Source organism: Branchiostoma lanceolatum, chromosome 17 (assembly GCF_035083965.1).
Source record: "Branchiostoma lanceolatum isolate klBraLanc5 chromosome 17, klBraLanc5.hap2, whole genome shotgun sequence".
Classification (NCBI taxonomy): domain Eukaryota; kingdom Metazoa; phylum Chordata; class Leptocardii; order Amphioxiformes; family Branchiostomatidae; genus Branchiostoma; species Branchiostoma lanceolatum.
Window position 1 is genome coordinate 14,092,882 of NC_089738.1, and position 17,306 is coordinate 14,110,187.

The window sequence follows — 17,306 nt, forward strand, 5'->3', positions numbered from 1 at the left end:
TGCACAGCTCATGTTAGCCAGGTAAGGGCACCAACAACCCCAATGCACAGCTCATGTTAGCCAGGTAAGGGCACCAACAACCCCAATGCACAGCTCATGTTAGCCAGGTAAGGGCACCATAAAGCGAGCCGTAGCAAAGCCGCGATGCACTGTCAGCTATGGAAAAAACGATGTGATTTGTCTCAAGCATTTTACATCAAGTTCGACTGTTAGAGAGAAAGAGAAGAGGGTTACGAATAACCCCACTAATCTAACACAAAGTGTTGGCCTGTACAAAATTAAATCTTGTTAAACAATTTCCCACCACCCACATTTCTCCTTGATGTCCTTCGTTTGTTCATTCATTCAGACCCTTGTCGTGTCCAGTGGCACATAGGGCAGCAAGTTTCCTAGCTGTTTCTGTAGCAGGGTATATTTTCACAGGTAGGGGTTGCTAGGCCTTCCCCTTAACGTGCTTGAGGCACCTCCTCGAACATGGGACCCCACTTTGATGACCGTTTATTTCTGTTTTGTTCCAGTGCGTCGTTTGACTCGACGGTGAGGTTATGGGACGTAGAAAGAGGGGTGTGTATCCACACGCTCACCAAGCACCAAGAACCTGTGTACAGCGTTGCGTTCAGTCCCGACGGAAAGTACCTCGCCAGTGGGTCCTTCGACAAATGTGTCCATATATGGAATACACAGGTACGCATGGTGTTCTCTGATTGGTTGTTCATTTATTTGTTTGTCCATGTATGGAACACACAGTTACGCATGGTGTCGCCTGATTGGTTGTTCATTTGTTCGTCCATATATGGAATAGGTAGGTAAGTAAGAATACACAGGTATGGAATGCGCATGGTTTAATATAAAGACTCTTTGTACACAACCAAGTGTTTTAACTTTTATGCCACTGACGTTTTGGTGACTGTCGCCTTCTTCAGGGCAATTCTGACTGGTTCACATTGCACTGCAGCATATTTGTCGCTTCTTATAGATGGTCACCGAAACATCAGTGGAATAAAACACTTGTTTTTGTACATGTGTACATGTAGGTACTCATTTTCACCTGAGTCGAGTGTTAGGTGTAAAGTGCCTTTCCCAAGGGCACAACAGTTAGACCTGCCAGGGATTTGAACCCCAAACCCTCAGATTCTAACTCAGCAACCCTAACCACAAGACCAGCTTGCCTTGTTTCTCCTTGCCCTTCAACACTAAGTGATAAATATTTATGAATATTGGTGGGTTTGGTGGCCAGTGAAGCAGAGTTGATAGGGGCTTAGTTGGTGTAGTGTACCATGAAGGGTCCAAATGGGTCAGTGATGAGATCTATGCACTCTCTCTATCAGGAGGGTCTGCATGGGGGGATCTGGCAACGCGCGACGCTAGATTTAGAAGGGTTAGAAATGTTTAACGGCAAATTTAGGAAGATGACAATGCTTAACTGTAAGTTGGCGCACATTCGTATATGCACTGCGTAAAATTTGGATGTCTTAATGGCAAACAGTGGCACAACTGCATGTCCTATTGTAATTTGTCACTTAATATGCTCAACAGTGAATTATGGATAGCGAGCTACATAGAATTAAAGCAACTACAAATGTAATAACGCGTCACGAATCATTTACCCACAACACTGAGCGTTGAATTAGAGTTGGCTGGGTACAATCAACGTGGAATTGAAATAGCTCACTACGCCTGACAGAAAAAGGCATGCAGACCCTCCATCGTGAGTCAGAAAGCCAGCAGGCTGTGGACAAAGTCCTTGGCCCTGGGTGGGGATTCTTATAGATTTTTGCAGGGGCTGGCGAGGTAGAAGATTTCCTCCGGTTAAGGGTGATTTTTTCTGTTAATACTTCTGTCCTTGGTTCCCTCCGTCCTGTCAGGACCTGGAATTGATTGGAAAACTTGCGCAGCCATGGAATGGGCCGTAAACCTACCGGTCACATTGAATTTAGGAAGTCATTTTCTGATAGCTCCTTGTCAAAATGACATTTTACTTTCTAATATGCAATTGAAAAGATCCTCAAAGACTTTGGTTAGACGTATATATTACCAGGAAAAGAGCTTTCACTTGATAACAGCTTGAAAATTCCATTTGAATATGGGCCTGCATTTGAAAAATCTAAAGTGACCAGCTATATGGTGAAGATAAATGATATTCTCTGTGTTCTTTCTTCTGGCTAAAAGTGCTTTGCATAAGACCAAGTGATATTTATCTGCCAATGTTTTGGTAGCCTTTCTACTACCTTCTTCAATGCAATACTGACTGGTTCTCCTTCCCACTGCTTGGAAATTATTTATTAGTTTTGTACGAAGACCTTTGTTACCTCCAGGAAGGAGGTTCAACTCTGATGAGGGTATTGTTGTTGTGTATGTGTGTTAGTGTGTGTGTATGTACGTTAGTACCTATAACTCAAGATTCTTTTGATGAATTTTGGTACGTGGGTAGTTATTGGGGTGATTTTGGGCCCCTAGCAGTATTTTCAGGTACTGCAGCATTACAGGCTGACACCCCAATCCTGAAAGTAGTGTGGTATAGTCCATAGACAACTGGTCTTCCCGTGAGGTCAATGACCTCAATTTGGGACACGCCGGCGGCTTAGGACTTGAGAATCAATTGTTATAGTACATGATATGGCTGGGGCAATGGGATTTAGAAATACTTAATATTTTACTGAGGTATGAGAACTTTGATTTCTTGTTAGCCTTTGATTTACCATTTACAACCAGAAACTGTTGTTCACCGATGTTGTTTTTGTTTATGTTTACCAGAGTGGACAGCTTGTACATAGCTACCGAGGGACAGGGGGCATCTTTGAAGTGTGTTGGAACTCTACAGGAGACAGGGTTGGGGCCAGCGCGTCAGATGGATCAGTAAGTATTCCTTGAATTAGGCCTTTCTGATTTGATTACTGTAATTTTTGTTTCTTTCACGGTAACCTTATGTTCACGGTTTTCACGGTCACCTCTGTACCGTGAACTTATCATCACCGTGAAAATCTGTTGTTATTCATGATTCTCTCACACATCCTTTCTGTACTAGTATATCAATTGCCGCCATCGTGAAGTTAAAGTTCAGTGAAAATGTCCATTTTCCTTACACCATGAAATTTTGCTACCGTGAAGATAAAGTGAATTACAGTATATTGACGATATTCTCTGGGTGCCCCAAAACTGATAAGAGTGTGTAAAAAAAAGGTGATCAAAATACTATTGCCTTTTATTATGATATCTAAACGGTTAGGGAGGTTGAACAAATGACTGAACACTCATAACATGAAATACCAGACAACAAATTCTTTATCGTTTTTCTTTCACATCTTCTACTTTGACTTTGGCATTCTAAGACATGCGAAAAATGCAGGAAACTTTTGACGACTCTCAGAATCGCACCACCGGTTGCTAGAACTTAACAGAGCCCAAAGTGAGAGTTGGTCCTGACGAGGTATTAAGTCTGTCAGAAACAACAGGAAGCTGATAGAAAATAGTTTCACTTCACTGAGCATCTAAATAAAGGCAGGAACGGAAATGAAATGTCCACAAGACACGGCAATACTCTGTGTCCTTCATGGGCCGTTTCTCGCAAGGATCAATGAAAATTTGGGCTGGAATCATAATTGAAAGAGCAAAGATGGTGCACCAAGATTGGCCCTGGCACTTACCGAGAAATGTAAAACCTTTCAGTGGTAAGAATATAACGTAAAAGAGCGCTATTCCGGGCTTAATGGCCTATTGTTGGCTTTTATGGTGCGGAATTTGGGCGTTTTAGTGGAGTCGTAAAAAGTAGAAACAGTTTTGTGTACGCACCATAAAACGGCAGAAATCACAACGATTGGAAACTGATTACTCCAAATACAATAGAAAGGCCTGAACTATATGTAGGGGTTTACAACATGGAGGTTATGTAATTAGTTCTTCAAACCCCAAGGCCAAGTGTGGTTCCTAAAGTATAGACCTGTACGTTTGATTGTGTAGTGATCTTGAGGTAAAAAGTTTATGAGGTTTAATGCGTGAGTGTAATACGAATGTTTGACTAACAACTTTTCTCTTTTATCACTCCAGGTCTGCGTGTTGGACTTAAGAACGTTGAAGTAAGGAGGGACACACTCACACACTGTACAAAGAATGAACGATATCGTGTTTGTAGAACTCTTCAAGTTTGGCGCCGCAAGCGACGGATTTTGAGTCTCTTCGGAACACAACATGACCAATCGGAAACCAGACTGTTTGGGATTACCACGGAGCGATGGGGTGTCGTCACGGCGAACAGTTTTCAAACTGACAGCGAGGAATTCCTGATGGATACCTGTCATCACGATCGGCAGCACACGACAACTCCACTCTCTGGACGGACGTTGGGAAAGAGATGAGCATTTCGTCCACGTTGGACGATACTCAGCAACTTGGATACCTCGTATCCCCGAGAAGAAAACGTGTGCACCGCGAGAGACGTTGTGATTTGAAGTCAACATTTGATTGTACCACATACAAAAGCACCCTCTGGAGTGACCAATGTTTTAAACAGCCCAGCCTAGCACATGATTTTTCCTATGTGTATGTTATAAAGTGTATGATTCAGTGTTGTTTCTAGTATTATCCTTATTAACTCCTGCCAAAGCACCACAGATGAGTATACTTATTATTGAATCGTGAAGTAAGGATGATTTGCCCTGTTGTATATTAATTCCGGTGTTGTCCCCTGTATATTTTTGTCCAACTATGTTGATGTTCTCGTTAGTAGGTTTAAGAACAAGAACCAGTGTGTTGATTTGGGTAGGCTTTGCTGTTGTTTTCAGATGGTAAAACTAAAAGACACTGAGCACCAATCACGGCCCAGGGTTGTGGAGGGGTCAAAATTTAGGAGCTCCTCAGGTGTTCCCTTATTTTACTGTTTTGACTCTTCGACAGCGACCATCAGTGACAGACCAAAACTGTACATAAATCCAGTGATCAGGGTATTGTGTAGAATGGCCGGTGGAGCGACAAAGGGTGAAAGATGATCTGGGACCATGAAAAAGAGACGGGTGGTCGGAAAAGAGCAGTGCCCCCCTCCCCACCTTATCCGGAAAGGCAACCATTTTCAAGCTGGGGTATGGTCACGGGTGAAAGGTCAAGTTCAACTGACCCATCAGCCAAACGTATGACAGAACCACTCAAAAGGAAAACCTCAGGGCATGGGTTCGATTCCCGAGGCTGTAAAAGAGCAGATGAGCCTTCAAAATTCAGATGATTTGATTTTCAAAGGCCTGAGGGGGCAACCAGTATAAAGCACACATATGTTGCAACATGAGGAAGTTGTGTCCCAAGATGCATCATCGCTCTGGGATTACGTCCCAGGATGCACTGTTGTGAGGTCAAGTCCCGGAATGCATTACTGTGAGGCTGTGTCCCAAGATTCATTGCTGGAGGACTGTGATTTTCTCTGCTGCTCACTCGGTCGTGTGTAACTGCCACGTCAGATTTGTAATCTTAGCAGATAAAAACAACAACTTTGTAAGGTACACAGAACCAAGGTGTCCGACACATTTGTATCTCTCTCTTTACATCTGTAGCACAGACATTTTCTACTGACAGAGGATTTTGATAAATTCGGTATGATGAGTGCAGTCGCTGTTGTGTGTAACTAAGGGGATATATCAACCAAGCGAGGGTCCATCTCAAATCAAGCAGGCATTTATTTTAGCAGCTCATTTTGTGGCTTAACCAACCTTGGCCGGCAAAAGCTCTTTTTTTAGTTTGGCTTTTTTGTGTTACCGGTGATAGTACCATAACATGGTGACTACATTCGTATATTGTGGCTAAAAGTGCAACAAGTTTTCCATGTCTCTGCTTTTAGCCACTACTTTGTCTGTTTTGTTTGTCCCACTGCGGGTGTTAAACTGCCACGATTTCAAAATTAAAAAAAAAAATTGCCCCGAAAGGGTTAGATTGAAATTTGGCAGCTTGATTGTGTAAGTGACATGTTTGCTTGCCTGTGACTTTTACGTTGAAGGAACTCAACGTTAAAACCCTGCTCAAATTCCCTCCATCCAGATGTATCCTGTGCTGTGTGGTCGATCGCAGGACTTGATCTTTAAACAATTTGTATCTATGATTGTCTGGTAACGTTGGTATGTACAAAATTGTTCCTGTATGATAGTCCCTAGATATGTACTGATTATATTTCAAAAAGAATTGTACAAAGAAGATGCACTGTTAGATTTTTTAATGTCCAGAGACGTCACTAATATTGGGATTGCTATTTTTGGTAGGTAGCTTGCAGGCTTTGTGTCCATAAGCCAGTGTTATCCATGTATTATTATGTCACGTGGTAATCTTTGCTGCAAATTCGCTGCTGATTTTCTTCTACTGCGTGCTGACATGCCACACTGCCCCCCTCCCCCATGACATTGCCGCTAGAGAGACAAAGTTTGACAGTGTGTCACATTTAGAGTCCACAGACTTTGTTGCACACCCAAGTTGTTTTTCTACCACTCTACATTTATGAAAATATGTTTGTCCTATCATGCAAAAGGTGAAGTTCAAATTGCAACCAAAAGATTGAGCTCAAGGTCATCAGATTTTATGCCACTTTTCATGTTACTTCAACATCCTTTTGTACATTGCTTGGATGAGTTTTCAAAACCAACTTGGGTGTACAACACACACACAACTCATTAAAAATGTACCGCTGCAACATCTCTTTTCAAGCAGCACCTCTGTAAAACAGTTTGTTTTGTTCGCTGATGATTATACGATTGTGTAGTTCTCCCTCACTCTGTCTGCTGTATGTGTGCTGCTGTACATAAGAAGCTGTCACAGTTCGGACATATGAAGGATACGTGGGGATAAGAACGGATCATATTATGTTGCCCGAGCCAGTCCTGGAAGCTGAGCTGAAGTTGTTAAAATCAATTTTTATAAACATTTGCGAGTTCAAGTAATCTATTATGTTATCTCTAACACAAAATGTACTACATTTATTTCTAATGGCTTGTTAAATGTTTTGGTATATCGAAAAAAGTTTATTTTTCAAAGATTCTGATTGCACTCAAGCGGGTTAAACGCAAGTTCACTTACAAATCATGTGTATTGCCGTCTAGAAAAATGTTGACTTTTGATTGTATGTGCCACGGTGATTGATAGAAGAATGGTGAAATAAAAATGCACTTTTCAATTCTGAAACATTTTTTATTAGAACAAAACTTGTATTACATTTCAGCTCAGCTTGCCGCGTGGACTCCTAACCCTGGTTGTTGATTGATACAAGGTGCTTTTTGCTTCTGAGTTGCTGGCCCGTGCAGTGTCTAATTCAGCATACTTTCTGACAGAAGAATCCTACCTCTGAACCTGTAGCTTTCGTGATTTAAAACCCAGTCTGGAATAAAAAATTGCTATATTTTGATATGACGGAACTGGTGTTTGCAATTTCTCTCTGTGTCTTGGAACCTGTTCTAGGTAGATCTAGCACACACTGACAATAGCATTTAGTTTGAGGTAAATGCAGTTAAATCCAGCATACACAGACTTAAGCATCAAGTTTAAGGTAAATTTAGCATACACTGACTCCATTTAGTTTAAGGTAAATGTATCATACACACTAGCATTTAGTTTAAGGTAAATTTAGCATACACACAAGCATTTAGTTTTAGGTAAATCTAGCATACACAGACTAGAATTTAGTTGCAGGTAAATCCAGCATATGCAGACTTGCATGTAGTTATAGGTAAACTTAGCATACACAGACCAGACTATAGCTAACATTTAGTTTCAGATAGATTCAGTGTACACAGACTAAGCATCTAGTGTAAGGTATATCTTAGCTAGCAAACACTGACTGGAGTATGTAGTTCTAGGTAAATCTAGCATATACAGTACAGACTCAAGCTTTTACAGTAGTTTATGGTAATTAAGCATACGCAGACTCAGGCATTTAGTTTTAGATAAATGAAGTTACATTGCCAGTTCGTTACTGTTCGTTTCGCTACATGGCGAGTCCTTTCGCCTCGCAACAAGTTGTTTCGGTACATTTAAATGTTATTTCTCTAAATATACAAATACTGTGTAAATGTCTTTCATAACTTAGCGCAATTAGGTGCAGTTCTGTGAGATACCTTATGAAAAACAAGCAGTCTAAACCAGACGCAATAGTTCACAACATTTGCCAGTTTACAAGTACTAGTATATGACTTAGAAGGCTGCAAAGTACGAACTAATCAGTTTAGCTTTATATTGTGTTAGAGATCATTTTTAAAGCATATACAGAGTCTTATAAGCCAAAAATAGTTACTCAAGCAACTGGATATAATTTTGAAACAGACGTTTCATACAGCATCAGCTATCTTTCGTCAGTGACTTCATCAACGTATACAGGGTCTTCTTTTTTTAGAGGGGTGGGGTACGTAGGGGTAGGAATCTTGATGTATTTCTTGTAATTGTGCCATCTCGACACTCCAAAGTGAAGTACACGTAGTTTTCAGAAGAAACAGGGCACCTAAAGAGATTACTGATGAAAAAAACACAACTTTTTGGAAACTCAAGTTCTTCCTGTAAGGTACATTGTTCTTTCCTGCAAGTTATTGGTTAATACAGATACCGGTAGCTAGAACACCTCTCTGTAATGTGTCATCCTCACCGCAATACGTAATCTTGAAATATGTTGTCTTCCCCATTATTGTTATGGTGTAACAAAAAATACGTGTATCAGCAAGCTGATCTCTGTGGGATTACACGGACTTAAAAGCTAACGTTATGTGATACAGTTCAGAGAGACACTGGAGTCCAAAAACCAACAACTACAATGTAGTGGGAACATTTCTTCACAGTTTGTCACAGTTGCGAGGACCCTGTGAGTCGCTCAAGATAAACCAGAACTGTTCCACGGTTGATCCACACCCATCCTCTAAGTTCTACATCATCGTGACCCTGAAAATGAGCGCTGCTTGCAACCTGTTGACAACGTTCCCTCTGTGGTGGACACATCTCGCGGCCTTTGCCAGTGGAGGCGCAGTATTTGCTGCGGTGTTCTACTGTTCCGGGCGACTGTTCTCACGAGTGTCACCGGCGTTCTGCCGTTTGGACACGAAAAAGCAGGCTGAAGTTCGACTTCAGTAAGTACTGTCAGTAATGTCTGATCTCTCTCTGATATAATGTACTCAAATTAGGTTGCATTGCATACATTGTAGGTAGCAGAATGTTAAGATCTATCCATCCACCCATCTCTCCATCTACCTATCTGTCTCTCTCCTTACATACAGAATATATATAGCTAACGGTATCTATGCATGTGCCGATTACATCTGCATGTGATGTTTGTATGCACGTAATACATATACATGTACATATATTTCTACGTTTGTATAGACTTTCTTTCTGTTAAGCTAGCTAGGTATGTATCCAGCAAGATTCTAGTAGTTAGCTGCACATTTTGAAAAAAAAAAGAAGAAATGGGTAAGATGATCTTGTGTATCTGTTTTGTTGACATTACATAAGATATTACTAAATAGATTGTTACAGCGCGTGCATGATGTCGTTACATTTTCAGTGCGGCAGTCGGTTTGACCGCTGGAATAATCAGCATGTCTGCCTGTTACGTCATTTTATTTGGGCACCTGTCTCTTGACATGATCAGGTATATACCATTAATTGTATAATTGTATAGAAATTGAATACTGTAAATGCAGAAATGTTCGTGGTTGTTTTATGTTCGTAGTTTTCGTGGTAAACTCATCAGCCTGAACTTAAAACCACCGCAAAACTTTTTGCCCATCTGTGACTGTAGCGCTACTATTATTTCAAACGCAAACTTAAAACCACAGCGAACACTCCATTTTCTCCCTACCCCGAAATAAAAACCACGCTAACTTAAATGCATTTACAGTATTGCAGTATCATTATTTAGATATTGCATTAACAAATAAGCTTAAAACATGAATAAGCATCTCATAAGCACACCAATGGTCTGGTCTATTCGACACAGAAGTCGATGTCAATGATATGCGCATAAGGTGTAACAAAAATGCAATCCCTGCAGAAATAATTCATCAGGATATTGCGAAATCAAGCTCAATATATACATTGCATTTTTGCACGCTAGATAATTTATACAGATTAAGTAACGCTGTTAGTGGCCATCGAAGCTAAGACCGGAGCAAACCCATCATAGATGCTATTTGTATAAGACGACTATAAGATGGTCTGCTCACGTGGCGGGAGGGTGGTGCGTGGCTCATCAAAAGTACACAAGACAAACCAGCAATTGCAAGAGTTTGTCCACCCCAGGACAATTAAGATTTGGGAGAAGAAGAAGTTCATAGACACATAGTTAACATTAATACCTGTGTTAATTGGTTCTTTTTGTGTGTGTTTGCAGCAAGGACGTTCCTATAGTGCGGCATACATCTGCCTTTGACCTGGGGGTCCTTTTGGCAGGTAAAATAACATTTCATGCATCATTTCAGGCTACAGTATAACAGATTAGGTAAACTTATATACTAAATGCCCTTGTAAAGCTTCACTGCACGAAATGGCCTCAGATCTCGACGTATCCGGAACCTAAGATTCGAAGGAATCCGAACGTATACAGGGCCCTATTGTACTTACACAACTCAAATGTACCCGCATTTTATATAATAACAAGCAGTACCTTGAGTCCAAATATGTGGATGCCTAGCTAGCCTGATGGGCAGGGAAATGGAGTACTTAGCCACATCACTTCAGTATTGTATCTAAACATTCTTAAGCGCTGTGAAGTCGGCATTGTTGAATTGTGAATGAATACATAAATTTCAACATTCACAACCCAATAAATACTGAACACTACTGAAGTGACGTGGCTAAGTAATCCATTTCCTTTGGGGCAGGTTTGTTACCTTTGGGGCAGGTTGGGGAACCTCCAAATCAAGGTATGCTAGCCTGGGTGTCATCCTATTTCTACCGGGGCTCCTACACTCGCTTCCCTCAAAGGGGAAGCGAGTGTAGGAGCCCCGGTAGAAATAGGATGGCACCCAGGCTTAGGTATGCAGCGCAGGTTAATGCGGGTAAATTTGAGTTGTGTAAGTACTATACGCCCCTGGATCCGTTCGGATTCTTCCGGATCTTAGGTTCCGGATCCCGTCCGGATCCGAGGCCATTTTGTGCAGTACTTTGTTCCCAGGCTTCTCCGTTCACTTAGTGTTTTCTTAATCTTAGCCCATGTGAGTATGGAGAGGCTGAATAGTGATTAGAATGACCAACGTTGTTTCAATAGTCCTGTGCGTCTGAATAAGCAGTTATTATAGGCAGGTTACAGGTACAGCATGAACAGAAGCCAGTCTCACGGGTCCAGACCTTTTAGCCTAGCAGATAAGGTGTGCCGCCTGGCGGGCCCGGGTTCGATCCCGGGAGCCAGGAGACTGTTCTACTCACCTCTTGTATTTCAGCTTGAAGAAATTCACAAGAACTAAAATAAACTCACCAAGGAGGTTTTATCATTCTAGTTTCAAGAGGCCTCTTGATAAAATCTCCTTGATAAAATCTTGCTAAAAAGACCCTTGCTTTATTTCACCAAGGTATGAGTCTCTTTGATTTCTTGTTCTTGCAGAACTGGTGATCAGCGTTAGTGTTCCACTGACCGGGCCATGTACAGTCGGGACCTTTAGGACAGCTTCGCATCACGTCCTTGTGGTTTTTGGAGAGATTATGTCACTTGTAAGTACCATTATCGTTACCTGTCATCAGTAGAACACGCAGGCTACTGATAGGTGTACGTGTACACATATCTATGTCTGATCTCTCCCTCTATTGGTCCATCTAGGTACATGGGGTGGTTCCGTATGTTGTGATATTTCATCATCGGATGGATCTAACAGCACCACCATTTAGGTTACGGTAAGTCCCCTTTCCAAACCTGTGCCTCCCTTTTAAGTCAGCATCTGAATTTTTCAAAAATTGTAGGGCATTCATTCCATTTTCCCAAGTTCCATCTTAGCTTGTTCCTCTCATCATCACCATTGTCAAATGCACACTGAGATATTAAACCCAACATGTTGAATTATCCATATACATGTAGACTCTACCAGTCTCCCCCGGTCGCTGGGAAAATAGTAGAAATTGGCCAAATAGAGTCAAATGTATGAAGGGCTCCCTTCATACATATGACTCTATTTCGCCAATTTCTACTATTTTCCCAGCGACCGGGGGAGACTGGTAGAGTCTAATATACATGTACTTGTGCTTAGGTTAGTTGTATCCAATATTGTTTGTTTGAATGTATAGTTGTAGAAGACCTTACGAAAGTCGTTGTACTTTTGTTGTATCAATAAAGATTGTTCAAATTTCAGTCTCATATTGAAGACACTGGGTGTTTCCCGTGAGGCACCGGGATACCTTCCGTTGTGGGTAGGGTCATTAACCTTGACTCTCTACATCCGGGTTCTCGTCCTCCCTTTGTACTGGCACAACTTTGCCTTCTTCATTCTGCCCCAGATGGACGAGATAAAAAGGTACGCGCTACAAACAGTCTTAAAGTGTGGTTCAAGTGCCACTTACTGACCAGTCTAGCGGGTCCGGACCTTTTAGGTTAGTGGTAAGTGGGCTGGGTTTGTGCGCTGGCGGGCCCGGGTTTGATTCCCAGGTGCCATGGGACTCTACTACTCGCCCTGTGTGTGTCAACAAAAATGTTAGCAAGAACAAACAAGAAAAAGACAAACTGTATTGCAAAGTTGTACAGGACAAAAGAAAGTAAACATGGTTGGCTATATTATTTTTACAGATGGTGAATATTAACAGCTAAGAACGTACATGAAATAAAAGCAAGATACATAAATATCAGGTAGTAAGAATAATTGTTTTATCTGACTCGTAACATTGTCATAAAACCTGTATTTATACACGTTTCATTTAAATGCCGTTTTCTTTTTTTCAGGTGTGGATACTGGTTGTGCATCTTGATTTTCGTTTCTGTGCCGTGCGGCCATTTGTGGAATATAAACATGTTTTCCACTGGGTTCCTGAGTTTGAAACGGTATCTAATGAACAGAAAGTCGAAAGTGAACTAGTTTAAAGTCAAATCGTGTTTCACTCACCAAACCATGCATTAATGTATTAACACGGTAACGTTATAGAGAAGAACTTTATATTGGTTACAATGTCTAATTAGGTTTGGTTGCAAAAATTGATGAATCTTCAAAAGCTGACATCAGAATCATATTATTGTTCTACACACTTATGGAGAAGAGTAGGGGTGACCCGGTGTGCTTGGCCAAAAATTACACGAGCCGTAGCGAAGCTGCAGTGCACTACTAGCTAAAGAGAAAGCGTCATGCTTCGTCCTCAGTTCGATAGCTTTACTTTTTGTTACATCATATGGCATTGAATTGTAACATTTGACCATCCGACTATGGGACTGTCCAGTAACATTCTTAGAATTACGAAAAATAACTCAGTATAGAGAGAGGAGAGAATACAGACATCTTCCATGTAGCACGCATCACCATGGAAACATAATCTGGTGAATGTGACATACAGTACGTCACAAATTTTAACAGTTACTTGCTAATTCGACAAGTTGAGAAACTGACAACTTGCAACAATCCACTTGCCTTCGCTTGATATATGTGTCAGTTTTATATATGATAATGGCTATATGATAATAACATTATAATGACCCACTTTCCTTCGACGTACAAGGCAGTCGGTTCCTTATGTCACCACCTCGTTTGCTTTGCTCACACGGTTTATTCGCTGGTTACAGGAACCGACTATGCCTATAACACCGTATATATACAACAACCCATTGTAACAAACTGTACATAATTCAGGGAGGTGCAAGCCATTCCCTGCGCATGTAACTATTGTAAGTCTGTCGTTTGAATAGATAAATAAATAAGCTATGAATACCAACGGATCTGAGAAATACACATGTCTATACACTGTATACACCGCGTCATTAACCCTATAGGGTCTATTCATCATCTATCTACATCACACGTCCCAAATGTCCTCTCCCAGTACATCGTCCAGGTCCTCTCCGGTACAGAACCCAGCTGTTCTTAGCTCCGATACTTCTCCTGAGTTCTGCACATCAAAAGTCATCCTGGTGTTCACACCATCCTGTGGGTCACAGGGGGGCTTTGCCATTGGCTGATTGTATCTTTGAAAGGCGGGGTCATCACCTTGGCAACCACCCAACTCCCCTTTCAAACACCTGCTATGCTGTCCTATGTCACCTTCTTTTGCAGAATATTGTGTACTCAAACTTTCAAGTTTGGAGCTATCATTTTGCCTGATGGAGAAGTTCTCTACCTGTACAGACTCATCATCATCAGTATCATTCTCTATGTTAACAGGTTTGCTAGTGAACTTGCTCCATTTTGAACTTGGCATTGAACTAGAGGACAATGACTGCTGCCCTTGTCTGGGCAAATGTCGCTTTCGTCTGTCCACTTTTTTGTTGTCGGCAGCTTTTACGTCGTCCCAACTCTCTTCATTTCTGATTGATTTGTCTTCCCCGCTTTCTTCCACTTTTCTTTTCAGGGAGTCTGGCAGTGCTTCTCTGGAGTGTGTAAAGTTTGTTGTATGGAAATGTTGCCTTGCTGAGTGCGCTGCGGTTTGTGATTGTACGTTTTCATCCTCTTTGAAGTCTCGATGTTGACTTTTGTGTGTCACATATGTTGTATGTGACTGCTGTATGTAACATGACGATGTTGTATGTAACTGTTGCCATGCTGGGTTCCCTGTGGTTTGAGGTTCTGTGTAGCTCTCTGTGAAGCCCTGGTTCTGACCTTGGTACGAAACGTTGTGTGAAGTGTTCTTAGAATAACCTCTTTCTCCCTCAAACATTGGACAACTCTCTTGTTCAGTTGTTGGAAGCTGCCAATCTGTGAAGCTGGTCTGGACAAGTGATGACCTAGCAGACACATCTGGAACTGTAACCTAAAAAGAAACAAAAAAACAACATTTCTTTACAATTATATACAATGCACTGAACTTAGATAATACATACATTAAAAAACATTACATTAATTGTGGATGCTGTATATCTAGATGACTACTGTCATTCTTCATTTCTTAACGGTAACTTAATTTTAGTGGTTACAAGTCCACTGCTAAGATTTCATAATCAAAAACGATTACTAACATTTGAGACTATGATGTTTGTTCCCAGTATTCTAATAGTTCCCACCATTAGAATTAAATGATGTGATGAACTGCTCCCTTTCCTCCCAACTACTAAAATTACCAACCACAATATTGAATGGATTTACAGTATACTGTAGACATGCATGTTAAATTAGTGTCCCGATGCAGGTTTACATTGCAAAACTGTATTTGTTGAACCACCCTGGCCGACATCTAAGCCAAAAACTACATGTATCTACTAGTACCTACCAACTCTTCCTTTTTTCAGGACCGTAATCAGAAACACAACTTTAATTTTCCCAGGCCTTGTCTTTTGGGACAATACACTTTCTGCTGAAACCTATTACACATGTATATCTGAAACCTATTGTAGAGGTAACTGTACCTCATGTAAGCGTAAGGAGGTAGCTTACATCACATCAGTTAGAATGGGTAGAACATACGGTACCTGGCAGCGCTGTCTTTTGCCTTGTCTGTCATAAGTCTGTGTTCTGTTCAAAACAAGAGGGAAAACTCAATCGTTCGCACACATCAGGGTCTGATGCATGGCGGCTACAGATAAATTGCATAGGTCTTGCTGGGTTGATCTACTCTCAGTGTAGACTCAGACGTTTAGAAAAGGAAAATGTGCAAAACTACTATGAGTACAAAGAGCAACATGACAAGTTGCAACATGACAGTCTACTGACTTGAGTAACTATTTTTGATTATGATACAAAGCTACATTGTAGAATTCCCCCTCTAAATATAGAAACAAAATGACATTTTTGGTGAAGATGGTGGCATTAACATACCTTTCTCCTTGTCGTTTTCCTTTCCTTTTTTTCTGTTGGAATCTGTTCTTGTCGGTTGTAAACTGGGCGTCTTCAGAGTCAGAAGGATCCTTGTCATCTGGCTTCAAGTCTGAGGAGGCCACAAACTTCTCCCATTTACTGTGCTGCAGGCCATCATCAGTGTAGTCATACTAGAACAAAACAAAAAACCTTCAGATGCACTTAATTCAGCTGGAATATGCATATGGAGATCTTCTCAGACCCAAATCTGACAAGAAAAATTGCATAAAAGGCAGTGGAAACAGGAATAGATTTCTTGTCCACAGCTGATAAATTTGCTTAGTTTGAACCTGATTTTAAGAAACTACTGCAATATCTCGGAAATAAAACAGCAATTGTAAGCTTGAAACTAAGAGGCTAAATTGGATACCATTCAAGTTCAACATAAGAATACGTATCCCACCTGTGCAGCTGTAGCGTCTTCTGTACTTTCCTGCCACTCCTCTTCTGAGTCCTCACAGGCAGGCGGTGCGGAGTCGAGAGTGCCTCTCATCATGTTCAGTTTCTGTACATGTCTCCTGCAGTCTGCTCCGGTACCACGACCATATTCCTGGTGAAAATATGGGCAGCAGTGGTGAAAGGATCACTAATTGAATGTTAATGTTGGAAACATTCATTTCAATATTAAAAAAATACTTTTGGCATGCTTTCAATAGTAATTATTGTGCTGTTTTAATGAAAAAAATTATCAACATATCTTCCTGAAGTCATTTCACCTGAAGGTTTGATTGGCATTTCACTAGTTGACAAACTTGCTATCACTAGAGACTGGCACCCATGTATCACATACGCCACCTAGCAGGATTAGAACAAAGTGCAGCACTGTCGACTATAACAACATGTATCGCCATTTACAGTTTTTACTGAGTTAATACAGGTATGGTAATCTGTAAACGTTACCTTTCTGACGGACTGTTTTGCTCCGCACAACTTGCAGTTCCACTTCTTGCTCTTTTTAACCTGTGTTAAAGGCCACAAATAAGACTGTTTTAACAGAAAACAGACCGTACCGTAACTCCTCCAAAAAAATTATATAATCGTTCACCCCGTCAATTTGATCGATCGTTTATACGAACCTGGTGAACTTGGAAGGTCTCACAAGAAAAACACCGAATGACGTGGAACTCTTGCACCATCTTGAAAACTAGTTGTATGTCGATACTCGAGCCAACTCGTGAAAAACGCTTACAGTTGCAGGTTTTGGATGGCGGATTATAAATTTGGACCCTTCGAAAAACGCGGGCGACTCTAACCTTTCACCTTTGCACCGCAGGAAAACGATCTCACATTTCCGAGTTCGGCAAATTAGGTGGTCGTTTGTATTTCAGCGATATGTACGAAACTGAGTTGTATCTAATTTTGAAGACTGAGTTGTATCTAATTTTGAAGACT

The 17,306-nt window shown here is 41.1% G+C and overlaps 2 protein-coding genes and 1 long non-coding RNA gene across 7 annotated transcripts in view; 2 read left to right on the forward strand and 1 right to left on the reverse strand.

The window, feature by feature from the left end:
* LOC136423609 (F-box-like/WD repeat-containing protein TBL1XR1) overlaps positions 1-4,985 on the forward strand; it is a 52,887-nt gene extending 47,902 nt beyond the window's left edge. For all 4 annotated transcript variants that reach the window (XM_066411838.1, XM_066411842.1, XM_066411840.1 and 1 more), the window contains 3 exons: positions 519-684; positions 2,755-2,856; positions 4,045-4,985. In XM_066411838.1, coding sequence (XP_066267935.1) covers positions 519-684; positions 2,755-2,856; positions 4,045-4,077 — 301 coding nt within the window. In that variant the 3' untranslated portion in view covers positions 4,078-4,985. The remainder of the gene's footprint in view (positions 1-518; positions 685-2,754; positions 2,857-4,044) is intronic.
* A 5,162-nt stretch (positions 4,986-10,147) lies between these two features.
* On the forward strand, positions 10,148-13,842 carry LOC136423077 (uncharacterized). Its single transcript, XR_010753712.1, has 5 exons — positions 10,148-10,392; positions 11,543-11,649; positions 11,756-11,829; positions 12,282-12,443; positions 12,866-13,842. It is a non-coding gene; the product is annotated as an uncharacterized lncRNA (long non-coding RNA).
* LOC136423076 (MRN complex-interacting protein-like) lies at positions 12,677-17,185 on the reverse strand. 2 transcript variants are annotated; one of them, XM_066411093.1, is made up of 6 exons: positions 16,991-17,182; positions 16,815-16,874; positions 16,318-16,464; positions 15,876-16,045; positions 15,530-15,572; positions 12,677-14,874 (listed from the first exon to the last, which is right to left on the reverse strand). In XM_066411093.1, exons 1-6 carry the CDS (start codon positions 17,048-17,050, stop codon positions 13,924-13,926), a joined length of 1,431 nt encoding a protein of 476 aa, XP_066267190.1. In that variant the 5' UTR covers positions 17,051-17,182; the 3' UTR covers positions 12,677-13,923. The 2 variants fall into 2 exon arrangements, with proteins under 2 accessions (XP_066267190.1, XP_066267191.1); XM_066411094.1 differs by lacking the exon at positions 15,530-15,572 and having other exon boundaries at positions 14,493-14,874; positions 16,991-17,185.
* Between the last annotated feature and the right edge of the window lie 121 nt (positions 17,186-17,306).

Bases quoted from the DNA above. Each gene is read 5' to 3' on its own strand.
- LOC136423076 (XM_066411093.1), bottom strand. From the start codon at position 17,050: ATGGTGCAAGAGTTCCACGTCATTCGGTGTTTTTCTTGTGAGACCTTC. The intron at 16,046-16,317 runs GTGGGATACGTA...GTTTTGTTCTAG, and splicing joins AAGACGCTACAGCTGCACAG to TATGACTACACTGATGATGG. The intron at 14,875-15,529 runs GTACCGTATGTT...GTTTCTTTTTAG, and splicing joins GCAAAAGACAGCGCTGCCAG to GTTACAGTTCCAGATGTGTC.